This window comes from Lindgomyces ingoldianus (assembly GCF_010093535.1).
Source record: "Lindgomyces ingoldianus strain ATCC 200398 unplaced genomic scaffold BDR25scaffold_12, whole genome shotgun sequence".
Classification (NCBI taxonomy): domain Eukaryota; kingdom Fungi; phylum Ascomycota; class Dothideomycetes; order Pleosporales; family Lindgomycetaceae; genus Lindgomyces; species Lindgomyces ingoldianus.
Genome location: NW_022985173.1, coordinates 1,167,126 through 1,189,666, shown reverse-complemented (window position 1 = coordinate 1,189,666; position 22,541 = coordinate 1,167,126). Strand labels below are relative to the sequence as shown.

General features: G+C 49.1%; 8 protein-coding genes across 8 annotated transcripts; 4 read left to right on the top strand and 4 right to left on the bottom strand.

Annotated features, from left to right (window-relative positions):
• Nucleotides 1–148: 148 nt before the first annotated feature.
• Nucleotides 149–1,431, bottom strand: BDR25DRAFT_284910 (carbohydrate kinase). Its single transcript, XM_033688146.1, has 2 exons — nucleotides 930–1,431; nucleotides 149–875 (listed from the first exon to the last, which is right to left on the bottom strand). The coding sequence occupies exons 1-2, from the start codon at nucleotides 1,158–1,160 to the stop codon at nucleotides 408–410; spliced, it is 699 nt and encodes a 232-aa protein (XP_033549126.1). The 5' UTR covers nucleotides 1,161–1,431; the 3' UTR covers nucleotides 149–407.
• A 928-nt stretch (nucleotides 1,432–2,359) lies between these two features.
• BDR25DRAFT_303007 (vacuolar protein sorting-associated protein 26B-A) lies at nucleotides 2,360–3,842 on the top strand. The gene is made up of 4 exons (XM_033689923.1): nucleotides 2,360–2,626; nucleotides 2,703–3,200; nucleotides 3,268–3,384; nucleotides 3,481–3,842. The coding sequence occupies exons 1-4, from the start codon at nucleotides 2,410–2,412 to the stop codon at nucleotides 3,582–3,584; spliced, it is 936 nt and encodes a 311-aa protein (XP_033549125.1). The 5' UTR covers nucleotides 2,360–2,409; the 3' UTR covers nucleotides 3,585–3,842.
• Nucleotides 3,843–7,923: 4,081 nt separating this feature from the next.
• BDR25DRAFT_367109 (uncharacterized protein) lies at nucleotides 7,924–10,435 on the bottom strand (the record flags this gene model as incomplete). Its single annotated transcript, XM_033696986.1, has 6 exons — nucleotides 10,148–10,435; nucleotides 9,882–10,086; nucleotides 9,645–9,827; nucleotides 9,371–9,580; nucleotides 9,203–9,317; nucleotides 7,924–8,806 (listed from the first exon to the last, which is right to left on the bottom strand). Exons 1-6 carry the CDS (start codon nucleotides 10,418–10,420, stop codon nucleotides 7,924–7,926), a joined length of 1,869 nt encoding a protein of 622 aa, XP_033549124.1. The 5' UTR covers nucleotides 10,421–10,435.
• A 1,735-nt stretch (nucleotides 10,436–12,170) lies between these two features.
• Nucleotides 12,171–12,557, top strand: BDR25DRAFT_167002 (uncharacterized protein; the record flags this gene model as incomplete). Its single annotated transcript, XM_033684099.1, has 2 exons — nucleotides 12,171–12,312; nucleotides 12,496–12,557. Coding segments are annotated over 2 exons (204 nt in total), but the record flags the coding sequence as incomplete, so codon positions are not given.
• A 1,219-nt stretch (nucleotides 12,558–13,776) lies between these two features.
• On the top strand, nucleotides 13,777–14,443 carry BDR25DRAFT_159645 (P-loop containing nucleoside triphosphate hydrolase protein; the record flags this gene model as incomplete). The annotated part of the gene is made up of 2 exons (XM_033684017.1): nucleotides 13,777–14,354; nucleotides 14,404–14,443. Coding segments are annotated over 2 exons (618 nt in total), but the record flags the coding sequence as incomplete, so codon positions are not given.
• Nucleotides 14,444–15,243: 800 nt separating this feature from the next.
• On the bottom strand, nucleotides 15,244–16,200 carry BDR25DRAFT_342236 (putative NAD dependent epimerase/dehydratase; the record flags this gene model as incomplete). The annotated part of the gene is made up of 1 exon (XM_033693700.1): nucleotides 15,244–16,200. One exon carries the CDS (start codon nucleotides 16,198–16,200, stop codon nucleotides 15,244–15,246), a length of 957 nt encoding a protein of 318 aa, XP_033549121.1.
• An 824-nt stretch (nucleotides 16,201–17,024) lies between these two features.
• On the bottom strand, nucleotides 17,025–18,829 carry BDR25DRAFT_333636 (vacuolar ATP synthase subunit H). Its single transcript, XM_033692858.1, has 3 exons — nucleotides 18,445–18,829; nucleotides 17,848–18,379; nucleotides 17,025–17,797 (listed from the first exon to the last, which is right to left on the bottom strand). Exons 1-3 carry the CDS (start codon nucleotides 18,737–18,739, stop codon nucleotides 17,164–17,166), a joined length of 1,461 nt encoding a protein of 486 aa, XP_033549120.1. The 5' UTR covers nucleotides 18,740–18,829; the 3' UTR covers nucleotides 17,025–17,163.
• Nucleotides 18,830–19,166: 337 nt separating this feature from the next.
• On the top strand, nucleotides 19,167–22,539 carry BDR25DRAFT_284893 (RNB-domain-containing protein). The gene is made up of 3 exons (XM_033688144.1): nucleotides 19,167–19,410; nucleotides 19,457–19,924; nucleotides 19,975–22,539. Exons 1-3 carry the CDS (start codon nucleotides 19,209–19,211, stop codon nucleotides 22,275–22,277), a joined length of 2,973 nt encoding a protein of 990 aa, XP_033549119.1. The 5' UTR covers nucleotides 19,167–19,208; the 3' UTR covers nucleotides 22,278–22,539.
• Nucleotides 22,540–22,541: the final 2 nt, after the last annotated feature.

Here is a 22,541-nt window from a genome sequence, read left to right as displayed (position 1 = left end):
CACTATTGGGCCTCTGCGATAGCTGGAGATCATGGCTTGATCATCTTGCCCGACAGACTGGCTCTTTCAATGCATATTTGGACGTCACTTTACTCATTACAAGCATCCAAACTTTGAGCCTTGCACATCTTCTTTTCAACAAACTTTCGTCGATATTGGTATTCTGCAAAAGAGGCACTCGGCGTAATCTAACCCGCACTCGCCACATCGTATCCAAATACAGCCCAATACCCCTGTCGCTAGGGTATAACATATTAATCAATCATAGTTTTGCGCCATTATTTTTAATATCCCATCCCAATGCCCACGCATGACGCCTTCGATGCTCAACGCTAGGAGATAGGCCCAGGGGAAAGCAGGTTCTGGAAAGAAAAAGAAACAATGGAAAATTTCATCTGGAACTCGGGTCACCGAGTGGCCGCTGATGAGGAGTCGGCCATAATCTGGTCTGCCGCGGCAATGGCGAGTTTTTCGACCTCAAGTGGGCTGCCGCTTACATCGACGATCTTTACATCCTTCAGTCGCTCGACCTCCTGCTTGTCTGGTTCTTCAAGAGCTGCGAGTTGGCTAGTGACCATGGTGTCCTTCATGTAGTGACCTTGCCTACCTCCGACTCGGGCAAGCAAAACCTCTCGGCTAGCGCGTAGGTAGATGAAGTGCACAGAAGCATTCGGGTCTTCGTCGTATAGTCGGGCGGTTCGAATAACATCTCGGTACTTTTTCTTGAGGGCGCTGCAGGTAACGACGACGCCATTAGCCCCCTGCTTCAAAGCAGCCAACGCTTGGTCTCTAAGGAGGATCAGCCAGTCCCATCGATCAGCATCGTCCAGTGGAATATTGGCCGCCATCTTCTCGATGTTGGATAGAGGATGAAACTAAAGGCAGGTTAGTCTGGCTTCAAGAACATGATGTGTACTTGTAAGACTCACGTCATCTCCCTCGATGTAGACGTAAGAGTAGCGCTCGGCGAGGAACTTAGCAACGGTGCTCTTGCCACACCCTGCGGGACCGGTGACAATCAAGATATGGTGATGGTCTGGAGTAGTCATGGCTGGGGGGTTTGGCTTAACGACGGGAGCAGCAGAGGTAGAAATAGGTGCAGAGGGTGAAGGAGCATAATGAAGAGACGATTGGTGGAGAGGTTCGGCCGTTTGCAACATGTTGACTATAACAGTGGTAAGGATCACAAGTGTTGTGGTGACGAGGTACCAAAAGAGATGAGAGGTGCCGGCCAGCTCGTGCTCAAGGGGACAGACGATCAAGTTGGACTTGTGGTCAGATATATAGTATTGTGAGACGGGATGTAACCAAGGCTGTAAACGGCGGAATGTAAGCAGTAATATGTGAATAGCATTCTCAACAAGTGTGACGGGGGGTGTGCTGTGTTTTAAGAATGTGGGCGCTCTGTGAATCTCTCCCGCGTAGGTGCCGGAGCGCATGACGGCAAGGGTGGGACAATAGTTTGGTGCAGAATTGAAAATTGCCAAGATTTGGATGTCACGACAGAGGCAGCATACGAATCGGCTTGAATCGCGCGCAAATCCGACCCATCCAGCAGGCGTCAAAGGAACTGGGGGCCGCGAATTGCGCTTCGAACCAGGCGCCTCCCGGCCCAGGCCCTGACGTCGCAGTTGAAGTTGTCGGCGTTTGGAAATTAGGGCAGCTAGAGCGTGGGATGTTGGTGGCGGATCAAAGGCCCTACCGTGATTCCGTCCCCGCACTTTTGGACGATCCCAGTCATCGTCAGGTACTGCAGTAGAGTGCGTGACCTACGAGGCTGCCAGCACAACACTGAACTGCCCCTCAGTTCAGGATAAATTGCGCGCATGGAGTAGTAGCTCTCCAATAGCTGACTTGAGCGCCAGCCCCAGGCTGCTGCTGGACGTGATGGGATGGTCGGCACTTGAATCCAGAAGTGAAAGGAGTTGTTGAATAATGGCGCGTGGGGGTCCAGGAGAGATGTGGGAAAAGCGCTGAGTCTGCGGACCGTCCATGGCAATTTGGAGCGACGCAACAAGCCGAAGTTGCATTTGATTGTGCGCGTTCACCGCGCTGCATGCCTGCAGGCTGCTGTGAGTGAGCGCAACTCCGCCTTTTGCATCACTCTACTGGCGGTAACAGGTCCTGTGACCATGCTGACTGCTTGCGAATGACGTGGATGCGGGTGCGGAGGAATGAAGGACGAGGATGCAGCCTGCAACCGAGCCCGGGCCCTGGTGGTGAATGGTGAACGCTGGGCGAGAGGGACTTGTGAAGTCGGTAAGGCTGATCGAGGTGTGATGAGGCTCGAGGTTGACTAAGCGGAGGATTGCACCTGCCTATTCTGGGGTACAAGCTGCCAACCACAGACGAAAGTCAACACCACCAGCAGCATCACATCATCGCGCGAAGGCAGCAGAAGTCCTCGCCATGTCGTACTTTTTCTCCACCCCCGTCGATATCGACATCGTGCTCGAGGACACTGATGACCGCGCCGCCGTTGACGTCAAGCTCGACAAGACTAGGAAAGAGAAGGTCCCGTTATATCTAGATGGGGAGTCAGTCAAGGGCGCGGTCACAATCAGGCCTAAGGATGGAAAGCGGTTAGAGCACACGGGCATCAAGGTGCAGTTTATTGGCACAATTGGTGGGTATTCCGGCGTGAAAAGGGGGATTCGCCTGGCGATATACATATAAATTGCTGACATGGCTGGCTGCCCCAGAGATGTTCTTCGATCGGGGCAACCACTACGAATTCCTCTCCCTAGGCCAGGAACTTGCTGCGCCCGGCGACCTCCAGCACCCGCAGACCTTCGAATTCAATTTCAAGAATGTCGAGAAGCAGTACGAATCGTACAACGGCATCAATGTCAAGCTGCGCTACTTTGTCCGCGTCACCGTGTCTCGACGCATGGCAGATGTCGTGAGGGAGAAGGACCTCTGGGTGTACTCGTACCGCATACCGCCCGAGACGAACAGCTCCATCAAGATGGACGTCGGCATTGAGGACTGCCTCCACATCGAGTTCGAGTACTCTAAGTCAAAATACCACCTTAAGGATGTCATTGTGGGTAGGATATACTTCCTGCTAGTGCGGTTAAAGATCAAGCATATGGAACTCTCCATCATACGAAGGGAGACGACCGGTGCGGCGCCAAATCAATATAACGAGAGTGAGACGTTGGTTCGATTCGAGATAATGGATGGCTCTCCCTCGAGAGGTCTGTTCCCACTCCACCGGTCACTGGGCAAGCTGCACTCCCGGATATGCTGCTGATTGGTTTGTAGGAGAAACGATCCCTATCCGGCTCTTCCTGGGCGGATTCGACCTGACCCCCACTTTCCGAGAAGTCAACAAGAAGTACTCAACGCGATACTACCTCAGTTTGGTGCTCATAGACGAGGGTATGTGACCCACTGCTTTACAGCCTTCCTCGGATGTTTTGAATGCTTCCGCGCATTGTTCGCCGTTAAGGCATGACTAACGTTTTATCGATCTAGATGCGAGGCGATACTTCAAACAGTCAGAGATCGTCCTGTTCAGACAGGCCCCAGAAGGACTGACACTAGCTCAAGAACAGAACAAGTTGATTGCTGCATCATGAAGCAGGCCAGTAAACCTACGCTGAGGCCTCCTGGGGTTGAAACGCGGGGGTCGAGCTGGGTTATTGCCCGGTTATGCCAAGCATTGCGCGGCCCTACCACCAGCGTGGTCACCACCATGCACCTTTCAGAACGCCGGCTACAAAGCCTTTGGGTAATCCCTGGTCCGCGTATTCGGGATATGGATATCCGCCGACTTTATCGGCTTGTACATACCACACTGTAGCCTCCAAATCTAGTAATACCCTTCTCAGGTACTGAGGTCAAATTCCCCGCAAGTCCTCAAATGTCGTAATTTCGTCCGACCCACGTGTTCCCTGCAGCCGGGTCCCTCCACTCCAAATAACTCCAGCTCAGACTTCGAAACTTCAAGGTTGCCCACGCCGGCTCGTCGGGTTATGACGCTAAGGAGTCTCGTCTCAACATCAGACTGGCATCGGTGACTCAGCTTGTCGTCGGCATTTGAAGGCCCACTTTTAACCGACAAAGGTACTCCAGACGCGATGCAGCATGCACTTAACACTGGCCCGAATCCCCCGAACATCTTGTGACCTGCAGTGCAGTCTCACGGTGCTTGTACCGCCCAGTTTTAGTGTCGCGATGCTGACTCTTTGTGAGGCAGGCGAGAGTAAGGGAGTGTTGCGGTTGTCGCGGAAGGATGTTCGGTTGTCTCATCGAGCAAGTTTTGTTGAGACTGGTACTACTAATAATACAGTCTTGAGTTGCCGTCTTTGCTTAATCGTCCATCCTCAATCCTCAATCACCAGCGCACGGCTTCGATGCTCAAATCTAATCATGGAACCGTCCTAGGGCGCCAAGAAATTTGAACTTCCTTTTTTAAGAACAAGACTCACCGCCATTCCATTCCGCCCCAGTTTCATGAGCAGGTCCCTTTGGACATTCGACCTCAGCTGAGCCGGAGGAAGCGAGTACGTACGGAGTATATTTCCGGAATTAACGTCGTGGGGTGCAGCAATGGCGTCGCTCGGAAAGTGGATTATCTGGAGGCGAAGGCTCTGGTAGGGGGAAGCCTCGAAAAGTGGCGCGGAATGTGCCGTACACTGCAGAGAGCACACAATGTCTTGCATATAAAAGAGGTGGGGTTGCTTCTAATTGAGCGCCCAAAGTGTTGGAAGCAGGTGCAGAGTGCAGGGGCGTTGAGGTGGTTATGGTGTGAGTTTTACATCATATTTGCATATTATCACCACACTTGGACCGACAGGAGGAATTGAGCAAAATTTTATATTCAGTTGATGCTCTACTTAATTGTAGCGAGAGGCTCAACCAATTAAATCTGCCCTGCCCATGTTCATATTATGTGCGAATATGCTATGTTGAGCTTCCAGAGATTAGTTTTGTGTCGGCTTCGAGATCTTCTGCCACCCCGGTATATTCAGCTCGTTGTGCGCTCGGTATCAGCTATGATCATCCTTCGGTTCGAAAACATGGTTTTTCGTATAAGCCCTATTAAAAACAACGGCACTAGTCATTGGTTTCATTATAGCTTGCGAAACGTGCCCAACATCTAGGTAGTTCACTAACAGCGCCGCTCAACACTGCGTGTACATACAATCATTACAGACTCCTATCATTAGGATTCCCTCGGTCCCTCTCACACTACAAAATCTTTGATGTCTCATGTCTAGTTGGGATCGGAGCGGGCCTTATTGACACCATTACCTCGTCTTCGAAGTATACGGCCCAAGAACCTGATAGGGGGTTCTCATATTATAAGAATTCTTGAACGTCCATGTTACATTCAATTATCCCGCTACTGCAATAAACACTTCAACCAAATATTTTTACTATCTCATTCAGATTTAACCCCTCAAGCAGTGGGAGGGTTCGGAAGCTTTACTTCCACGGCCGAAGCGGACCTGTCGTTTCTTCCACGAGAATGTATATGGTTGAAACGATGAAAGCGGCAAAAAGTGCTGATTTGACGGTTTCTGCGGAAGCCGATGTAGTCTGAGATGTATATGTCGATTAATATTGTAGTCGCCGGTGAGATGGAAACCGTAAATGCAGTTTTGAAGTTGAGAAGGGTGCTTCTTCTGAGGCCGAACGGTCCCTCGATTATCACCTTCTAATCTTTGGATACTCGCTGACAACGGATTGTATTCTGGAAGTATACTTAGCTAGAGGAAATCCAGTCGCATTATACGACAAATTGAAGTCTTCACCAAACAATGCGCGAATGGCTGTAGCATACTATTCCCTCTTCTCAAAAAGCATGACGCAATAAACGAAGCAGCAGTAAAACCACCCCCTCTAGCTCTCTTCCACCTGCGCGTCCTCCTAGGGCAACAGAAACACTAGTTACGTACCTAACTTACCCTATAGGAACATATATTTGCCGTTCCAATCAGCATGACCTAAGATCTGCGGGCAAGCCAATCTCAGGGATTGCCCACACGAGGTCCTTCAGACCACACCATATTTGTTTGCCAAACGCTTCTGTTCAAGGCCATCGCAGTCCACTTCCTGGTTTATTGGACTATTATATCCTACTTTAACGGCAAACTCCTTGACAGGAGATCTCATGACTCACCCCGAGCCATGAGCTGTGCTTTAGTTGCCACTTTTGAATACGTTGTAGTACGCTTTCGTCCATACCTAGCGTTAGTCCTCTATTCACCCATTTATGTGCGTTAATAAAAGGGGAGTGCACTTTGGAAAACGGGTATAACGTCACGGGATGCCGCGGCATAGTATTGGCTGTAACTATCTTACGCTAAGGCGCAGGAAATTCAAACATCGCCATTTAACCAAACTACTCCTATATGCGGCCCATATCCCATTAAAACCTCCTTACATCGTCCCAGCGAATCTGTTTTCTTCAGAAGGCCTAGAAAGGAGAAGCGTAGGATCAGGTTTTTCCAGCAGATGATGTGATGCCATGTTTTGTTGACGCTGGAACAGCAAAGAATGTCTGAAATCTCGAGTATAAGGCTGAACAACCCTATTAGTCGTATTTCCAGTAGCTGAATTGAATTCTTAACTCATTTGCAACTCCATCTACCCCAACTCCTTCTGAAACGGGGTATCCGTTATAAAATGGTAGGGGTGAACTGCAATAGAGCTGAATGATTTGTTTCGGAAGTGATTGTAGATAAAACTGAGGGTTGAAAGCTATTCAGGACAATATAAGACAAGCGGTACCCGCTTTCCTATGTCGTAAATATGTTTAGCCCAAGATAAGTAACATATATCTATTACCGTGTAAATCAGGTTCGATATGTGTAAATCAGGCTCGACATAGGCATTTGCGTTCAAGTTCAGCCATCACAAACTTTCCGAGATAAACGCAGCAGTATGTAATGAATATTTTAGTATTAAAAGTGATTGACCGCCTTGAGTAGAGGAGAGTAGGCGTGCGGTACTCGTGCCCGTGTGTGCCAACTTGTACACCGATCGTTATCTCGAGGAATAAAATCATTGTCAGACTCCCCATTCACCACCTACCATCTGGAAATTGAGGAACAAGTCTCTCCCTTGGAAGATGTCTTACAAGTAAAGCACTCTCTCCGTTGCATAATTTTTTTATGAAACGCTACCTGGCTTAAGTATAAACTATCAAACACGAAGATAGATTCTCACTAGCTCACAAGTTCCTAGACGAACTATACCAATTCTAGTAGCTCCTAGGAACCTACGGATCGGTTGTGGAAGTAGCTTCCCCTGGATATCCTGCAGATATTCCCCACGAAATAAGAAGTGAGTACCAGGTCAATAGAAATTTCCGGTGAGCTACTTCTACTTAGGGGAGGCTGCTTTTAATTTCAGTGAATAGAAAAGGCCCCCGTTAGGGCACCTTGCCCGAAGGGTCAATAACAACAGTGTCGCTTGCCACGACTATATTCAAGGGTAAAGACAACGGCCCCCCCTTTGGGCGTTGAAATAAGGTATATAAAGGTTAACTGGTGACACGAAAGGCCGAAAAGGCGAAGGCGAATGAGGAAAGTACTTGAAACAGATAAATAGAGCCGTCCAAAATCCTGATCAGGGATTATGCAAGAGAGAGCCCATACACCGTAGAAAAGGGTGACTGACTCTTTGACCTTACTTAAATTGTGCGAAGTCGGTGTCTCCTTTGCTTTTCACTACCGCTAACTGCGCTTCTCCTCAAGGCTAGCCCACTTGAGTCTGCGGGATTCTTTCAGTAACATACCTAGTTGGTGACGGTGGAAGAAACCTTTCTACCCCACGTTTGAATATTAAATCTGTTTCTGACTGGAGGATTCCTAAATTTTGACTCGGTTATATGGGAGAACATCCACTGAGTGGGATGAATCTCAGCCGCTATGCCGTGGCACCCCAAGTAGATAAAGCAGCATACCCCTATCTGAAAACGTCATTTGTTATGACTCCTGGCGGAAGAACAGAGTTGTCGACCGGGACTTCGGGGCATATAATCCGATTCTCAGAGTGGAACTCTTTCCGAACGGCTATCGACATTTTAGATGCTGTGACGAGCAACTTGAACGTTGCCCCATCGTGCTTCTTTAAGCTCTTGGCCAATCTCAGCAACCACCGAATTGTTTCCAAGGTCTTGTCTCTGCGTTTCCGTGTCTCGTAAAAGTCGATCGAATCGATTAAACAAATGACGGTCCACGATTTGGGAAGCTGTAACATTAATGCCTTGAATGCCAAACAAAGCGTGTCAAAATCGAGACTCTTGATACCGACATGAAGGGAATTATCAATCGTTACTTCCTGGAGCACCTCATCATCCTTATGTTGCAGTATCTGACCTAATAAGTTCGCCATCATGCCCCTAGCGTCTGCGCGGTCTTTCGATGTGGGAGCTGCAAATAAGCCACAGAAGTATGAAAGCACAAACGTTTTTTGAATAGCATCAAAGAGATGAGCGGTTTCCGCACAGAGGAAGGATGTTACTGAGGTGTAAGTAGCAGGGCCGATGTCGATATTTCCATCGATGTGAACGGCCACAGATTTTCGTTCGAAAACCCAATTACGCATAACTAGGTTGTGCTTGATCCATGCTAAGTGGCTAATGTCCAGGTCAGAGAGGGCAGCGCCTTGGCTGAGGCAGCTAAGGATATCTAACTGTGCGCGGTTCTCGTCGAAACCAGGAATCTCGATTTCGGAAACAGGGCTTCCAACGGGCCGTACTACGGTCCGTACAAAGTGAACCGTAACGGTCACGTGTTCAGTACGAACGTACCGAGTTCGTGAGCCGTACCGTACGTTTAATGATGCCCTAGGTACGGTACGTAGTACGGATCGTATTACCTTTTTGGGAAGTTTGTATAGGGGTTCTGGAGGGGTATGAGGGCTCTGGCGAGCAGGAGGCCTGTGGACGCTTAAATCTCTTTCTAAGGGTTTTAATCTATCTATCTGTCTGTTGTCTTAAAAATGCCTATTACAGACCATTTTCTATTGCAGAGTTATCTATCCACGCCTTTTGCAGCCTTACAGGCCTTATCTAGTCCTATCTGCTCTTGTTACTAGGGAGAACTAATTAATTAGACCTTAATCTTGCGTCTCTAGAGACCTATAGTCTTAGCTGTTTTGACTAGAGTACAGCGTACTTTAATTGAATTGTACTACTCGTACAGATCACGTGAGCCGTAACAGTTACGATACGTACACCTACCTCTCCTCCTCCCTGTCGTACGAACGTACACAAAATCTCACCCGTACAGGCCTCAAAATCGCCCAATCGTACAGTACTACGCCTCGTTGGAAGCCCTGTTCGGAAATGTTGATACCTGCATCCGTGAATACATTATGAGCTATTCTGGATACTTGAAATTCTGCCTACCGTTTTTGTGGGACGTCATCTCCTGGTTTTGCAGCTCCAGCACCTTTCTCGCTGCCATTTCGGCAAGATACTCTCGTTCATCTTGGTCTGAGAGGAGCTTGTTATACATGGCGTTAGAGACAGCGTTCCGAAGGCTTTCTAGCTCTGCTTTGATGTCTCTATGGCTGCTTTCGATAGCGTCGATGGTCGTGTTTTTGTAGGACAATACCTCTGGTGAAAGTAAGCAATTACAGTCCACATAACTTGCAGATATCTCCGTCCTCTAGAAACTCACCACATATCATCATCCTTTGCAGCATGCTCGATGACTTAGCTAACTTAAAGAGCGATCCTACTCTCGAGTGCAAGTGTTTGTCAACTGCACCACGGAATTGTTGTTTGGACTCTTGTAGATTGATGATGCAGGTGCTAACCACTTCTTCATACTTTTCTAACCTCAAAGCTTTAAATGCTTTCTCTGTAATGTTGTTAGAATATAGTAGACTGCCATCCCCGTCTACGGGCTACTTACTGAATGGATTTTCACCCATAAATCTCATGGCATGCTGAAGTGTCCGAAAGATATTGGTGCACACACTAGCTGCCTTGATAGACAGATCTTCATCGGATACGTTTCTATACACGGAGAGATAGTCTCGCAGGTCATTAAAGTCTGCAGGAACGGCCGTCATCGTTTCGAAGATGTCTTCGCGGACCTTGTGCATGCGATCCGCCATCTAAGGCGTCGTACGTTAGCTTGATGGCGTAAGCACTGTTGAAATCAAGGCATGAACTGACACTGAGAAAGATCATGAATGACCCCACAATTGGCGTCGAATACTGCGAGTTCGGTACTAGTTGCAGCCACTGTCCAAAACTCTGCGCATTCTCCCCTAGCTTCCTAAACCCCTTGCGCAGAAATCCTTTTGGACCTTTCAGGTCTTCGTATTCGTACCTGTTTCGATTCGCCTCGAGTGAGCTCATAAGCTCGGTAAGGGTGAACTTTTTCGCGTTAATCTGCCTAAATTTACTATCGTGAGCTTTGAGCTTGGTCTGACTATCTTCTAGCATGCCTGCCAGTTCCTGTGCTTCTTGAAACGCTTCATACCAAATCTGGGCTCTTTATGAGGCGATTCTCTCAGCTGTCGCGCAAGACATACGACTGGGTAGAAGGTTCATATTGCCGACTATCCAGTATCTGGGCCTTTTCTTCTGTGACAAAGCCCTCGCTATCCGTAAAAATCGCCGAGTTTAGTACGGAAGGCTGAGCTGCGTGAATCTTTATGAACTCTGCCGTTGATATTCCTACAAGCACGTGCTAGCTGATTTCTCTATTAGTCGAAATTCCACCAGGAAAGGAGCTGATGGCGTGCAAGCTTAGGATGGCTGCGGCAGCTGGGCGGTCCATGGAGGAGTATTATTTCCCTGAGATGTGAACGAACTGACGCATGCAAATTGTCGATATTTGTTTTCGCATAGCAAGGCAGAAAGTTGTTGAAATGTTGCCAAGAACTAAGGGCATGTATAGATGGGGGCCAAAAATATAATCCTTGACCCTTCTCCCACTTCCTCGAGAACAGCTACACGACACTACCCAAAGCCACCAAAACATTAGTTTTTCCCGCCTCAAACCAACCTTGAAATTCAATTCCATTCCATTGTATAGCTGTTCGAAGCGACTCGGAAAACAGATATGCTCGATGTTGACAGCGATGAACGAAGCATGGAAGCGAAGGCCAGCCTTGTGGAACCTGGAAAAGAAGGGCTCGAGACAGGGGAGACTAAGGAGCCTAAGGTACCTGGCGACGCTGATGGCGTTGGTGTGAAGACTGTTAGTGGCGATACCAAATCTGAGTTTGCTTGCAGCGATTGCGCCAGCAATGAAGGCAACGAAGCAGGCAATGATACTGATAGCGAAGCGGTTAGTGTGAAGAACAACATGTCATCCGTCCAGTCTGAAGAGCCAGCATTAAAGTTACAATCCATTGCATATATGCACCTTGCACAATGGAGAACCCAAAAAGATGCAAATATATCGGAAAGCGCATTTGAGGTACTCCTCGACGATGAACAAGTAAATCCTCTTCTTGGTTCGCCAACCGGCAATGAATCCTATTCTGGCAAAACTCCCAAGCCCGTCAGGAACATTGGATCCATCGGTCCATCGTGGAGCAAAGTGAGAGCTCTTCAGCTGGTGATAAAGTCTCCAGAGTTAATTGCCAACTTCAAGGATATGGCTCTTAAATTCAACTGGGACTCTTCAATTAAAGCGGGCCGGGTGGTGCTGATTCGGCCATTTAAACTGCTATTTCTCCATGAAGCAGAAATCCGTGAACGATTTAAGGAACTTGAAGATATCTGCTCCAAACTTCCTCTACCTCCTCCTCCGCCTCCTCCTCCTCCTCCGCCCCCACTTCCACTCCCACTTACGCCTCCACTTCCGCCTCCACTTCTCTCTTCACTTACGTCTCTGTCTCCGCCTTCCTCTCCGCCAAAAAAGGAGGGAAATCTTGAAGATCTTCGTGTTCAAGAGGGTGGGAGAGAATCTAGACGACAGAAGCGAGAGGAAGCTGCTGAGGCCGTGAGGGATGTAGAGAGCACGGAAGCCAAACCAGGAGGGCTAACCGAAATCGCGGCAGGGGCTCAATCATTCTCATCCGCGGACGATGACAAAGTAATAGATAAAGCTTTGGCGCCGGAAGAAGAGGAACGGATAGAAAATTCAAGCTCAGATGATATATCGTCACCCAAACAAGATATCCAAAAAGATAAAGAAGAAGATAAAAAGGACGTGCCGCCCTATAATGCTCCAAAACTTCCGATTAGGTTCAAGGATGCAGTAGGGCGTAAATTCAGCTTTCCTTTCCATTTGTGCAAGTCATGGGGTGGCATGTCGGACCTTATCAGGCAAGCATTCATCCATATCAGCGCTCTTAGACCGCATGTTTTCAATGGATACTATGGTATGTAAGCTTTCAGTGCAAATACCATTACTCCATTCTTGTACTTTGATTTTGTAGATATTACCTTGACATACCACTGGGGCAGTATATTGAGGAAAGAGCTTGCAGGTGAAGATACGAATCAGGCTCTGCTATTACAGATAACACGCTCTAAGATCGTACTAACTATACTGCCTACTTTAGATCTTGTCGGTCCGGATGGCTCGATCATCCTTCCGCAAACATGGGAGACTGTAATTCAGCCTGACTGGGCCATCACAATGCATATGTGGCCACAGCCGGAACTCGGCAATAGAGGCCCTGAACCACTATGGGCAAATCCATTTGGGATACAAAAGTCCCAAGTCGCGTTGGATGATTTTCGCTTACTCATAAGATTTATGGACGAGGATTTGAAAGATCTGTGCAACCTGCGGCGCCGAATCCACGATGGAACGCTCGAAAAAATAGCTTTTGATGATCTCTGGCATCTTTTCGACTATGGGCAAGAGGTAATCCTTCGGGACAATTATAATCCTACGAGGATAATGGCTGCTAGGGTGCTAGTGTTCACTGGAGGTCGAAACAATAACGCAGATACACCACTTAACGTAGACCAGAAGAAAAGATTCGCCAGCGAAGTCCTTGGCCCAGGATCGTGGGGCCATGCGTTCGTCGTTCAATGCTGGACTCTCACTTTTGACGGGCGCCTATATTGGCCACAGGAAGAAATCGCTGGAATACGACCTTATGAAGGAGAAGTAGATATCACGTCTCTGCCCATATATCCATCTAAATTCGATAGGTCGGGTCTGAAAGCTAAACTGATTGAACGAGGGAACATCTTTAGAAAGTTCGCTTCTATGCCGTTTTCACATCGCAGATACCATGGAAAGAATCTAGATGAAGATGCTAGGGGAGAAGAGGTAAGGCTATTGTTCCTAGTTCACCATTTGATAGAAAAGGTTCCTGGAGACAATACCTAACCTCGATCAGATCGATTCTGAGGTAATTATCGACTTCAAAGAGTCGCTAAGCGTGTGGACGGTTAATAATTTCAATGCCGAGCACGATTACATTCAATATGATATGCGCGAACTATGGGTTGAGTATCCAGAGCACCGGTTTTGTATAACCAAGGGATGGTGCATCAGAGATTCTATTGGGCCAGATTTTGTGCTCGATGCAATGCAGTTCGACGCATTCCTTTGGAACAACAAGCACATGATCCACCCCAAAGAATCTATTGACGACTCCGAGGTTGCTCTCCTTCCAGACCGTGTACCTGGATATGTTTTGAATCGCAAATCCTGGGCGATTCTCAGTACGAATCCAAAGCGCCTGATGGAATTTCAAGGCACCTCTGATCCGTGGAATGACCTTGTGCTCGGGAAGCGGACAAAAGGCATCATTGAGGCGTTAGTCGCTAAACATATTCACAAGCCGACGGAGACCAGTGAAATTGACATGCCATACCAACTCAATGACTTCGTTGCGGGTAAAGGCCATTCTATTGTTCTGCTATTACATGGGCCTCCAGGAGTCGGCAAGACATCGACAGCTGAGTGCATTGCTGCACATATGACTAAGCCTCTATATCCTCTTACATCCGGAAACTTACCGGTGCGTGCGGATGACTTGGAGACCCAGCTTCAGGTTCATTTCACGTTGGCTGCACGGTGGGGCTGCATCCTCTTGTTAGACGAAGCCGATGTCTTCCTGCAGCGGCGTCGATTGAACGAACTAGAGATCAACGCAATGGTCTCTGTGTTCCTTCGACAACTGGAGTATTATAGAGGCATCCTGTTCTTAACAACGAACCGTGTTGGTGATATCGATCCAGCATTCAAGTCACGTATCCATGTAAGCTTAGAGTACGAACCGTTAGATCGGTTGCGAACAAAGAAGATATATAAGTTGCATTTGCGACGAATAAAGGAGGCATTAGAGATAAGGAAAGATACACACGGAAGGGACTTCAAGATTCGAAATGAGGAAATTATGGCATGGTCAGATAAGCATTTCAAATCCTCGGCTAAAAAGCATAGGCAGTGGAATGGAAGGTAAGGCTGACGGTCCGTACTCATTGCCACGCTGCTAAATTTTTGACAGACAAATCCACAACGCATTCCAAACGGCTGTCGCGCTCGCCGAATGGGAAGCCCGCGTCAATGCCCCAAAAGCCCAGGCCAACGGCGTCCTACCTGACCTTGTACTTGGGAAGAAGCAGTTTGCGCAGGTTGCTGAAGTATCTAAGGGCTTCGATCAGTACATGACGGATCTTATGGGCGGCCGAGACGAGGGTGAGATCGCTGCTAATAGTGGGCAGCGATATGACTTCCGGCCTGGAAAAGGAGGAGAGTCGAAAAAAGACTCAGTCTCGGGCTCCGACAGCGACAACGGTAGTTTTAGTGACAGCACGAATAGCAGTAGTGATGAAGAGCCAAAGAAGAAGAAGAAAGTTAAGGGCAAGAAGCCTGTTTCTTCAGGCCATGACTCTTCAGACGATTCGGCGAAGGAAAAAAAGGGAAAGAGTAAAAAGAAGGCGAAGTCGAAGCGACGAGACGTGGACAGCGAATCTGAGTAATAGTAGTATACGTGTTGCATTCAATTGCATCAGGTCTATTGCCACATACTTGGAATTTAGCACAGGACTCTTGTATCTGTCATATCTGGCTGCTGTGGTGATTCCAAATGCGACGCAACTGCAAATGGATATACCCCCGAGTGTGTGGAACTGACCAAAAACTCTTCACAACGACGCGCTGTTCAGCTTCACATTTTAGTATTGTAAGTTGAAACGTAAACTTTCCTAAAATGCCCCTTTCAAGTCCTACGTCAGGTGACAATATGCAGTAGCTAGAAGAATCTCAAGAACGACAGTATTTTCCTTCAAAAATTGAGAGTATCTTCCTTCCTTCTCCTTACACGTGCCTACTATTCAAGGAAGCATCAAGCTTTCGGCTTCCGTAATCCCTCAGCAACTTCCACATAAGAACCACTCGCAATCTCCTCTAGAATCCCCTTTTTAGCCTGTGGCACCCATCCAAATTCCTCCATCGCCTTCCTATTCCCAGCCCTATTCTCCAGGCTCAAAAACTTTGCAAAAAACAGCCCCATCTTCGCCTCCGTGTCAGCATACGACTGCTCCCGCACTGGAAGAGCCAGCACTTTGCCCATGGCCTCAGTGAGCTGACGCTGTGTGACATGCGTCTCCGACGTGGCGTTGTATACTTCTCCTGCTCGGCCTTTTTCAGCAACAAGGAGGTAGAGTCGAGCCGCGTCGTCAACATGCACAGTTGTAATGCGCACAGAGCCGCTGTCAACATAGAAGACCGATCCGGCTGCTGCGGCCATACCCATAAACAATTTAACTCCGCTTCCACCCCGGCCGTAGACATAGGGCGCGAGACGAATTGCACAGATCCGGATTCCAAGCTCTTTCCCTAACCCAAATGCATGGTCCTCGCTACCAGTACTAAACGGCGAGTCTGACCACGGCGGTGAAGACTCGTTAGTCTCCTTACCCTCGGGATCCGCGGCTACGGCTAGAGACCCCGATGTTACTACGAGGGGTTTTCCGGTTCCTTTCAAGCCTTCGGCGAGAGCGGTGAGAGCGCCATTGTTGATGCGGACGCGTTCTTCCATCGTCATGGTGCCGAAGTTTCCGGCGAGCGCGTCCGCGAGACTGATGACTATGTCTGCGGCGGCGGCTTCGCGGGTTAGAATGTCGTGGGTTGAGAGGTCTCCACGGATAGGGGTAGCGCCGAGGGAGGAGAGTTTGGAGTCCGAGGGAGAGCTGCGGGAGAGCGCGTGGACGGTATAACCAGAGGTGATGGCTTGTTGGGTTATTACGGAGCCAATGTAGCCAGAGGCTCCGGTTATGAAGATTTTTTTTTGGCCAGACATGGTGGGTAGGTGGTTGAGGAGATGTATTATATGGGGAGTAGATTGAGATTAGGAGGGATTGAGAATTGATAGGAAAGGCAAAGAAAGCAGCTTGCTATACTTGAAGATGGGAAAGGAAGTCGCAGAATGATTTGGAATGTGATATTGCCTTACAACGTAGTCATCTTTAGGGAACTAACACCTCTTTATGCAAGTCTTATGAAACTCAGAGAAACACATAACCAAGACTCCTCGGTCCTACCGGATATAATCCCTCAGAGTTGAGGAGGAATATGGCACCGTGAAACATAGATATGGCCTTCACTCTTACCTATTTGAGCCTTTCAGGAAATTCAGAAATGGCCGATCCGGTAGTCAGGCACTGAGAACGGGGTGAGCTCATGTGATTGTCGGAGAGCTAACCCGCTGTCGTATTGCATTGCGGTAGGTCGTTGGTAGATGTTTTTGGCCTCGGAAGAAAACGCCCCGATGGTGGTTCTATGGGTGGAATTAAGAGGACGGAGTTTAGGCAATACGAAATATGGCTAGCTCTGTCACGTGATTGCACAACCACCCTTAATCTGGACCGGGAGGACATGCCCACCTAGGACTCTGTACTATCTTAAAACAAGCCCGCAGTTAGCCCGGGATTTCTTTTTAATTTGAATTAGAACCCCTTGAAGAGCGTCAACTTCTACTCAAGAAGGTGTCAGGCGGGATTAACAGTTCAGGAGGTATCCAGATAAGCATCCAAGCTTGCTTGGAAAGTTCCATCAGATCACCCCAGCGGATGACCGATACTCCAGTCTAATGGTACTCCTACTACTCTATTTGAAGACGGTCTTCCAAACAAGATATATTTGCAAAGCTGGGACGCCGTGCTGGTTGGCATATACTAATAGTTCAAACAAAATACACATGATCTCTCTCCTTCCCATTTCACACTCACTCCGGCTGTCGGGCTCTCAATAGCTCTTCCTTAACTTATCGTAAGGGTAGTTCACTCTTCCCCTCAAAACTATATCTCAGCCATTCGCCCACAGCCCTCAGACTCTCCCACCTCACACTCTCATCCGCCTCCTGCATAAGCTCCATGACTCTTCCTTTAAGTCCCAGCCTCTCCAGCTGGCTTCGTTTCTCTGGTACTTCCTTAACAAGGCAGGCTACATCATTACACCCGATCGCCAAGACCTGTTTATCGTTGTCCCAGCCCTTGGACAGTATATCTGCAAGCTTGCGTGGTAGTTCTCCCTTGTTTTCTTCCAGGATCCTGCGGGCATTTTCTCTCCAGAAGGTGGGATTGCGGTGAGGAGGAGACCAGCGCAGATGTCCGGAGTTGATTTCAGCGGCGTATTCATCGAAGGTAGTTTGTGTTTTGGTATAGTCGTCTAGGAGCTCGGTGAGGGCCTGCAGGTCCTCGAGGGCGTCGGGGTCAGTGAGATGACGCGTTTTCATGGTGGTGAGAAGGGAGGGGAGGCGCGCAAGAACGGCTGCGGGAAGGAGCGTGGATCGGTTGGTGGTTAGGAGGTTCAGCAGGGTGGAAAGGAGGAGCCGGGTGGTCTTTTCCTTGGGCGAAAGACGCAGGAGATGTGTGTAGAGGATTATTATGTCGTGTTCACTAGAGGAAGTTAGCGGTAGGGCGAGGATGAGGTATTTGGACTGTCTTACTCATGGAGTCCATCGCCGAGCAGCTCGCCCTCAAAGCTGAGCTGCCAGATGACAAGAAGGACATGGTACAGCAGCTGGAGTCCAACGCCCCCTGCAAGCCCTCCTTCGGGCACACTGCGCACATTGCTTCCTCCGCTCCATAGGGTCGAGTCTTGGTCTCTAGCGGCCCCAGATGCCGCTCGGAGGATGTCGATAAGAGGATCTAGCGTCTCCTGTCTTTGCTCCCAGAAAATCTGTCTCGACTTCTTGCTACAGAGAACCGCAGAGTATTCCTGTACCGCAATGTCTTGCAGGCCGGCATCCGAGCTCTTCGACAGGGCCGAAAGATAGGTGTAGATCTGGGGGAGGGCTTCGTCGGTCTGGGAGGTGCTCTTCGAGGGTTGGCTGAGGGCATGGGATAGGAGACTTGCAAGCACGGAGGATGTCAGAAGCGGGATAGGGTCTTCGACATTAGGTGCAGCTTTGAGGAGAGGTAGGAAGGGCTTGAAGGGTGCCGGGTGTTGGACGAGAGCTGAGCTAAGGCTTGGGGAATCTGGGAGCTCCAGTTAGCCAGTGGCTTGGCACCATATTCAACGCCTTGTTACTTTTCAAACATACCTTCGATCAAGTCACCCGTCAACACCAGCATGTACTGTGTGATGTCCTGGCGTTTAGCTGCTGCCTCGAAGATGCTCGGACTCCCATGTCCACCCAGCAACAGCGCCACAAAGCTACCCACATCGGCCTCTATGGTCTGTTTCCGCTGCTCCTTGCGCACCTTGTCAATTGACTTGATCTTCTTCAGGTCAGCATCTGTGATGGTCTTGGCCCGCACTGCGCCTTCCCACGATATAGGGCGGGCGCGGATGTTGTTTTGCAGGGAGAGAATGTAGGTTGGCGGATCTAATGACATGGCGATGGAGCCCTCGCAGATTATACTTGGGAGCGAGAGCGGCGAGCGTGAAGAAGAGTGGTGGGAGGAGTGTCAGTCCGGGCAGGAGCTCAGAGGTGTGTTGCTTCTTCGTGCTATCAGGCCCACCAAGCTGTCCACCGTCATGGGGAGCTTGGACCACCAACTGATCCCCACACTTCCACTAAACCACTTTCCAAGGTTGATGATGGTAATACTTTGACCTCTGTATGAATACTGAGAGTCTGTGGAGCTCATATTCTGTATTACCTCGGTCTGCTATACCATTTAGATTGTTACCGCTCCACCCGTTCAAAGGAGAGGAGGGAAGGCTGGCTCGTTCGCTGCTAGCTCTTCTCGGCCTAGCGTGACATTGGCATTTGATATCTTGGCGTTCACCTGGAGAATTTCAGACAAACTCTAATAATATCACAACCGCCGAATCTTGTCAGTTGGACTCCTCAACACAGACATGGAGTACTTCAGTCTCAAGCGATCGACTGCCATTGACGGCGGCAATGCCAATCTTTCCAGCAAGGTCTACGTTCGATCAACCAAGAGTGGCAAGGTCCAAAAAATCGTCAGAGAGATGTATCTCCGACAAGACATTCCCTGCTCGTCGAACCTTTGCAGAGCGTGTCTCCAGATTGCGCCAATCGACTATTCGAAGAAAGGTTGGATTCTCTGCTTCACGTGACAGAGCAACACTAATGCAAGCAGCTGTGCCTTTCGTGCTCTCGGATACTCCGGCTGGATCAAAACACTTTCTAAATGGACAGTATCTTGTTCCCGACACTAATGCTTTTCTTACTGGAATGGATTTGTTTGAAGTCGAAACCGCTTTTCACGATGTCATCGTTCTGCAGACCGTCCTGGAGGAAGTAAAGAACCGCTCATTGCCTTTATATCACCGCCTTATCGCTTTGACCAAGAACGAGGGAAAGCGATTCTATGTGTTCTTCAATGAGTTTCGCCAAGAAACCCATGTTCAGCGAAACGCGGGGGAGACTATCAACGACCGGAATGATAGAGCAGTGAGAAAAGCCGTTCAGTGGTACAATCAACACATCGCTGAAGCCCAAGCTGCTCGGAGTAAGAAGTCCCAGAGGATTCCGTCCGTCGTCATGATTAGCGACGATCGAGATAACCTGCGAAAAGCCAAGGCAGATGGTATTCCAGCCCTTACGTGTGAGTATCGTCTTCTTTGATCCCAGATGTTCATGGCTAATTAATTCTAGTATCTGACTTCGTGTCCGGACTGGAGAATGGAAACGACCTGCTTGACATGATTAGTGCTGCTCAAGAGCGCAGGGAAGTCAGGACCGGAAAGCCAGAGGTGTTCTATCCTGAATACTTCACCATGTCGAGGATGATGACGGGATTAAAAGCCGGCGCCATGCACCAAGGCATCTTCAATGTCTCACCCTATAATTATCTAGAAGGTTCTGTACATGTACCAGCCTTTGACAGATCTCTCCTCATTCTTGGTCGAGAAAATGGCAACCGAGCTGTATCTGGGGATGTTGTGGTTGTAGAAATTCTCCCTAAAGATCAATGGAAGGCACCTCCAACCAAGATTATCGAAGAAGAATCCCTGAACAAGAACGATAATCCCGAAGCTGAAGATGGCGAGAACGTCAGCTCCGAGAGGGAACGACGAGCACTCCAAGAGGAGGTCAAGCGCGTTCACGGCCAAAGCACCGAAGGCAGGCCGCAGCCTACCGCCCGAGTCGTAGGAATCATCAAGCGAAATTGGAGACAGTACGTGGGTCACATCGATCGAGACTCTGTACGGTCGACATCCAAAACGAGCAGACAACAACAGGTGGTCTTCTTAGTTCCGATGGACAAACGCATACCGAAAATCAGGTTACGGACCCGGCAGGCTGGAGAACTTCTCGGACAGCGGGTTCTGGCAACAATAGATTCATGGGAACGAGACTCACGGTACCCATTTGGACACTTTGTCCGATCTCTAGGCGAGCTCGAATCAAAAGAAGCTGAAACCGAAGCTCTTCTCTTAGAATGGGACGTTCAATACCGACCCTTCCCCAAGACTGTCCTAGATTGTCTGCCAGCTGAAGGTCACGACTGGAAAGTACCGGCTAGTCTCGACGACCCGGGCTGGAGAGGGCGGAAGGATCTTCGAGACCTTTTGGTCTGCAGTATCGATCCCCCCGGCTGTGTTGATATAGACGATGCGCTACACGCCCGACAACTCACAAATGGAAACTTCGAAGTCGGTGTACATATTGCAGATGTCTCACATTTCGTCAAGCCGAACAACGCGATGGACAAAGAAGCAAGCCAACGAGGGACAACTGTCTATCTCGTCGATAAGCGCATAGACATGCTACCAATGCTTCTTGGTACCGATCTCTGCTCCCTCAAGCCTTACATAGAACGCTATGCCTTTTCAGTCCTATGGGAGATCACACCGGACGCTGACCTAGTCTCGGCCAACTTCACCAAATCTGTCATCCGGTCCCGCGAAGCCTTCAGCTACGAGCAAGCCCAGATCCGTATTGACGACAATTCCCGACAAGATGACCTCACAAACGGCATGAGAGTCCTCATGATGCTATCCAAAAAACTACGGCAAAAGCGTATGGATGCTGGCGCGCTCAACCTCGCCTCCCCAGAAGTGAAAGTGCAAACAGAATCCGAGACCTCAGATCCTGTTGATGTACAAACCAAGAAGCTTCTCGACACGAACTCACTAGTAGAGGAGTTCATGCTGCTAGCCAACATCAGTGTTGCCCGTAAGAACTATCAAGCCTTCCCACAAACCGCACTCCTTCGCCGCCATGCCGCACCGCCAAAAACAAACTTTGAGGAACTCAGCAGCCAGCTCAAAGTGAAGAAAGGTCTCGAACTACGCACCGAGTCCTCCAAATCCCTCGCAGACTCCCTTGACCTCTGCACCGACCCCAACGAACCCTTCTTCAACACCCTAGTCCGGATAATGGCAACCCGCTGCATGATGTCCGCAGAATATTTCTGCAGTGGAACCCAAGCATATCCTGAATTCCGTCACTACGGCCTCGCGTCTGAAATTTACACGCATTTCACGTCACCCATCCGCCGGTACGCTGATCTCGAAGCCCATCGCCAACTCGCCGCCGCCATCGACTACGAAACCCTCGACCCTTCCTTGCACTCCAAAGCAAAGCTCGAAGGCGTCTGCAAGAACATCAACGTGCGCCACCGTAACGCGCAAATGGCTGGTCGGGCAAGTATAGAGTACTACGTCGGGCAAGCTCTAAAGGGTAAGAACATCATTGAGGAAGGCTTCGTGATGAGGATCTTCAGCAATGGCTTCGTAGTTTTTGTCCCAAGATTCGGGATCGAGAGTTTAATTCGATTAAGGGATTTAGCGAGTCCGGAACCGGAGGCCGAGTTTGATGCCGAGGAGTATGTGTTGAGGGTTAAGGGGAGTGTGGGGAGAGAGATTGAGTTGTTTGAGAAGGTTAGGGTGAAGATTACGGATGAGAAGGAGGAGAGTACGGGGAAGAGGAAGGTTAGGATTTCGATGGTGTGAGTAGGTGGGCTGTGGGATAGAGGGGGACGGGAAGGTAAAAGCAATGTTTGATCTCGGCAGAAAGAGGAGATATGCAGTGTGTGTTTGAGTGGCTTCTGTCTATCTCAGATACGAGACGAATCCTGTCTGTACCTGTGCTACTAGATGGGCGGATACGTATGTATTTTCCAAACCACAAAAAAACAAACACTCTACGGTCAAGACCGAGACATCGCCAACGAGAGGTACCTGCTTGAAGCCCAACTTGCCCCTGAGTCTAGCTTG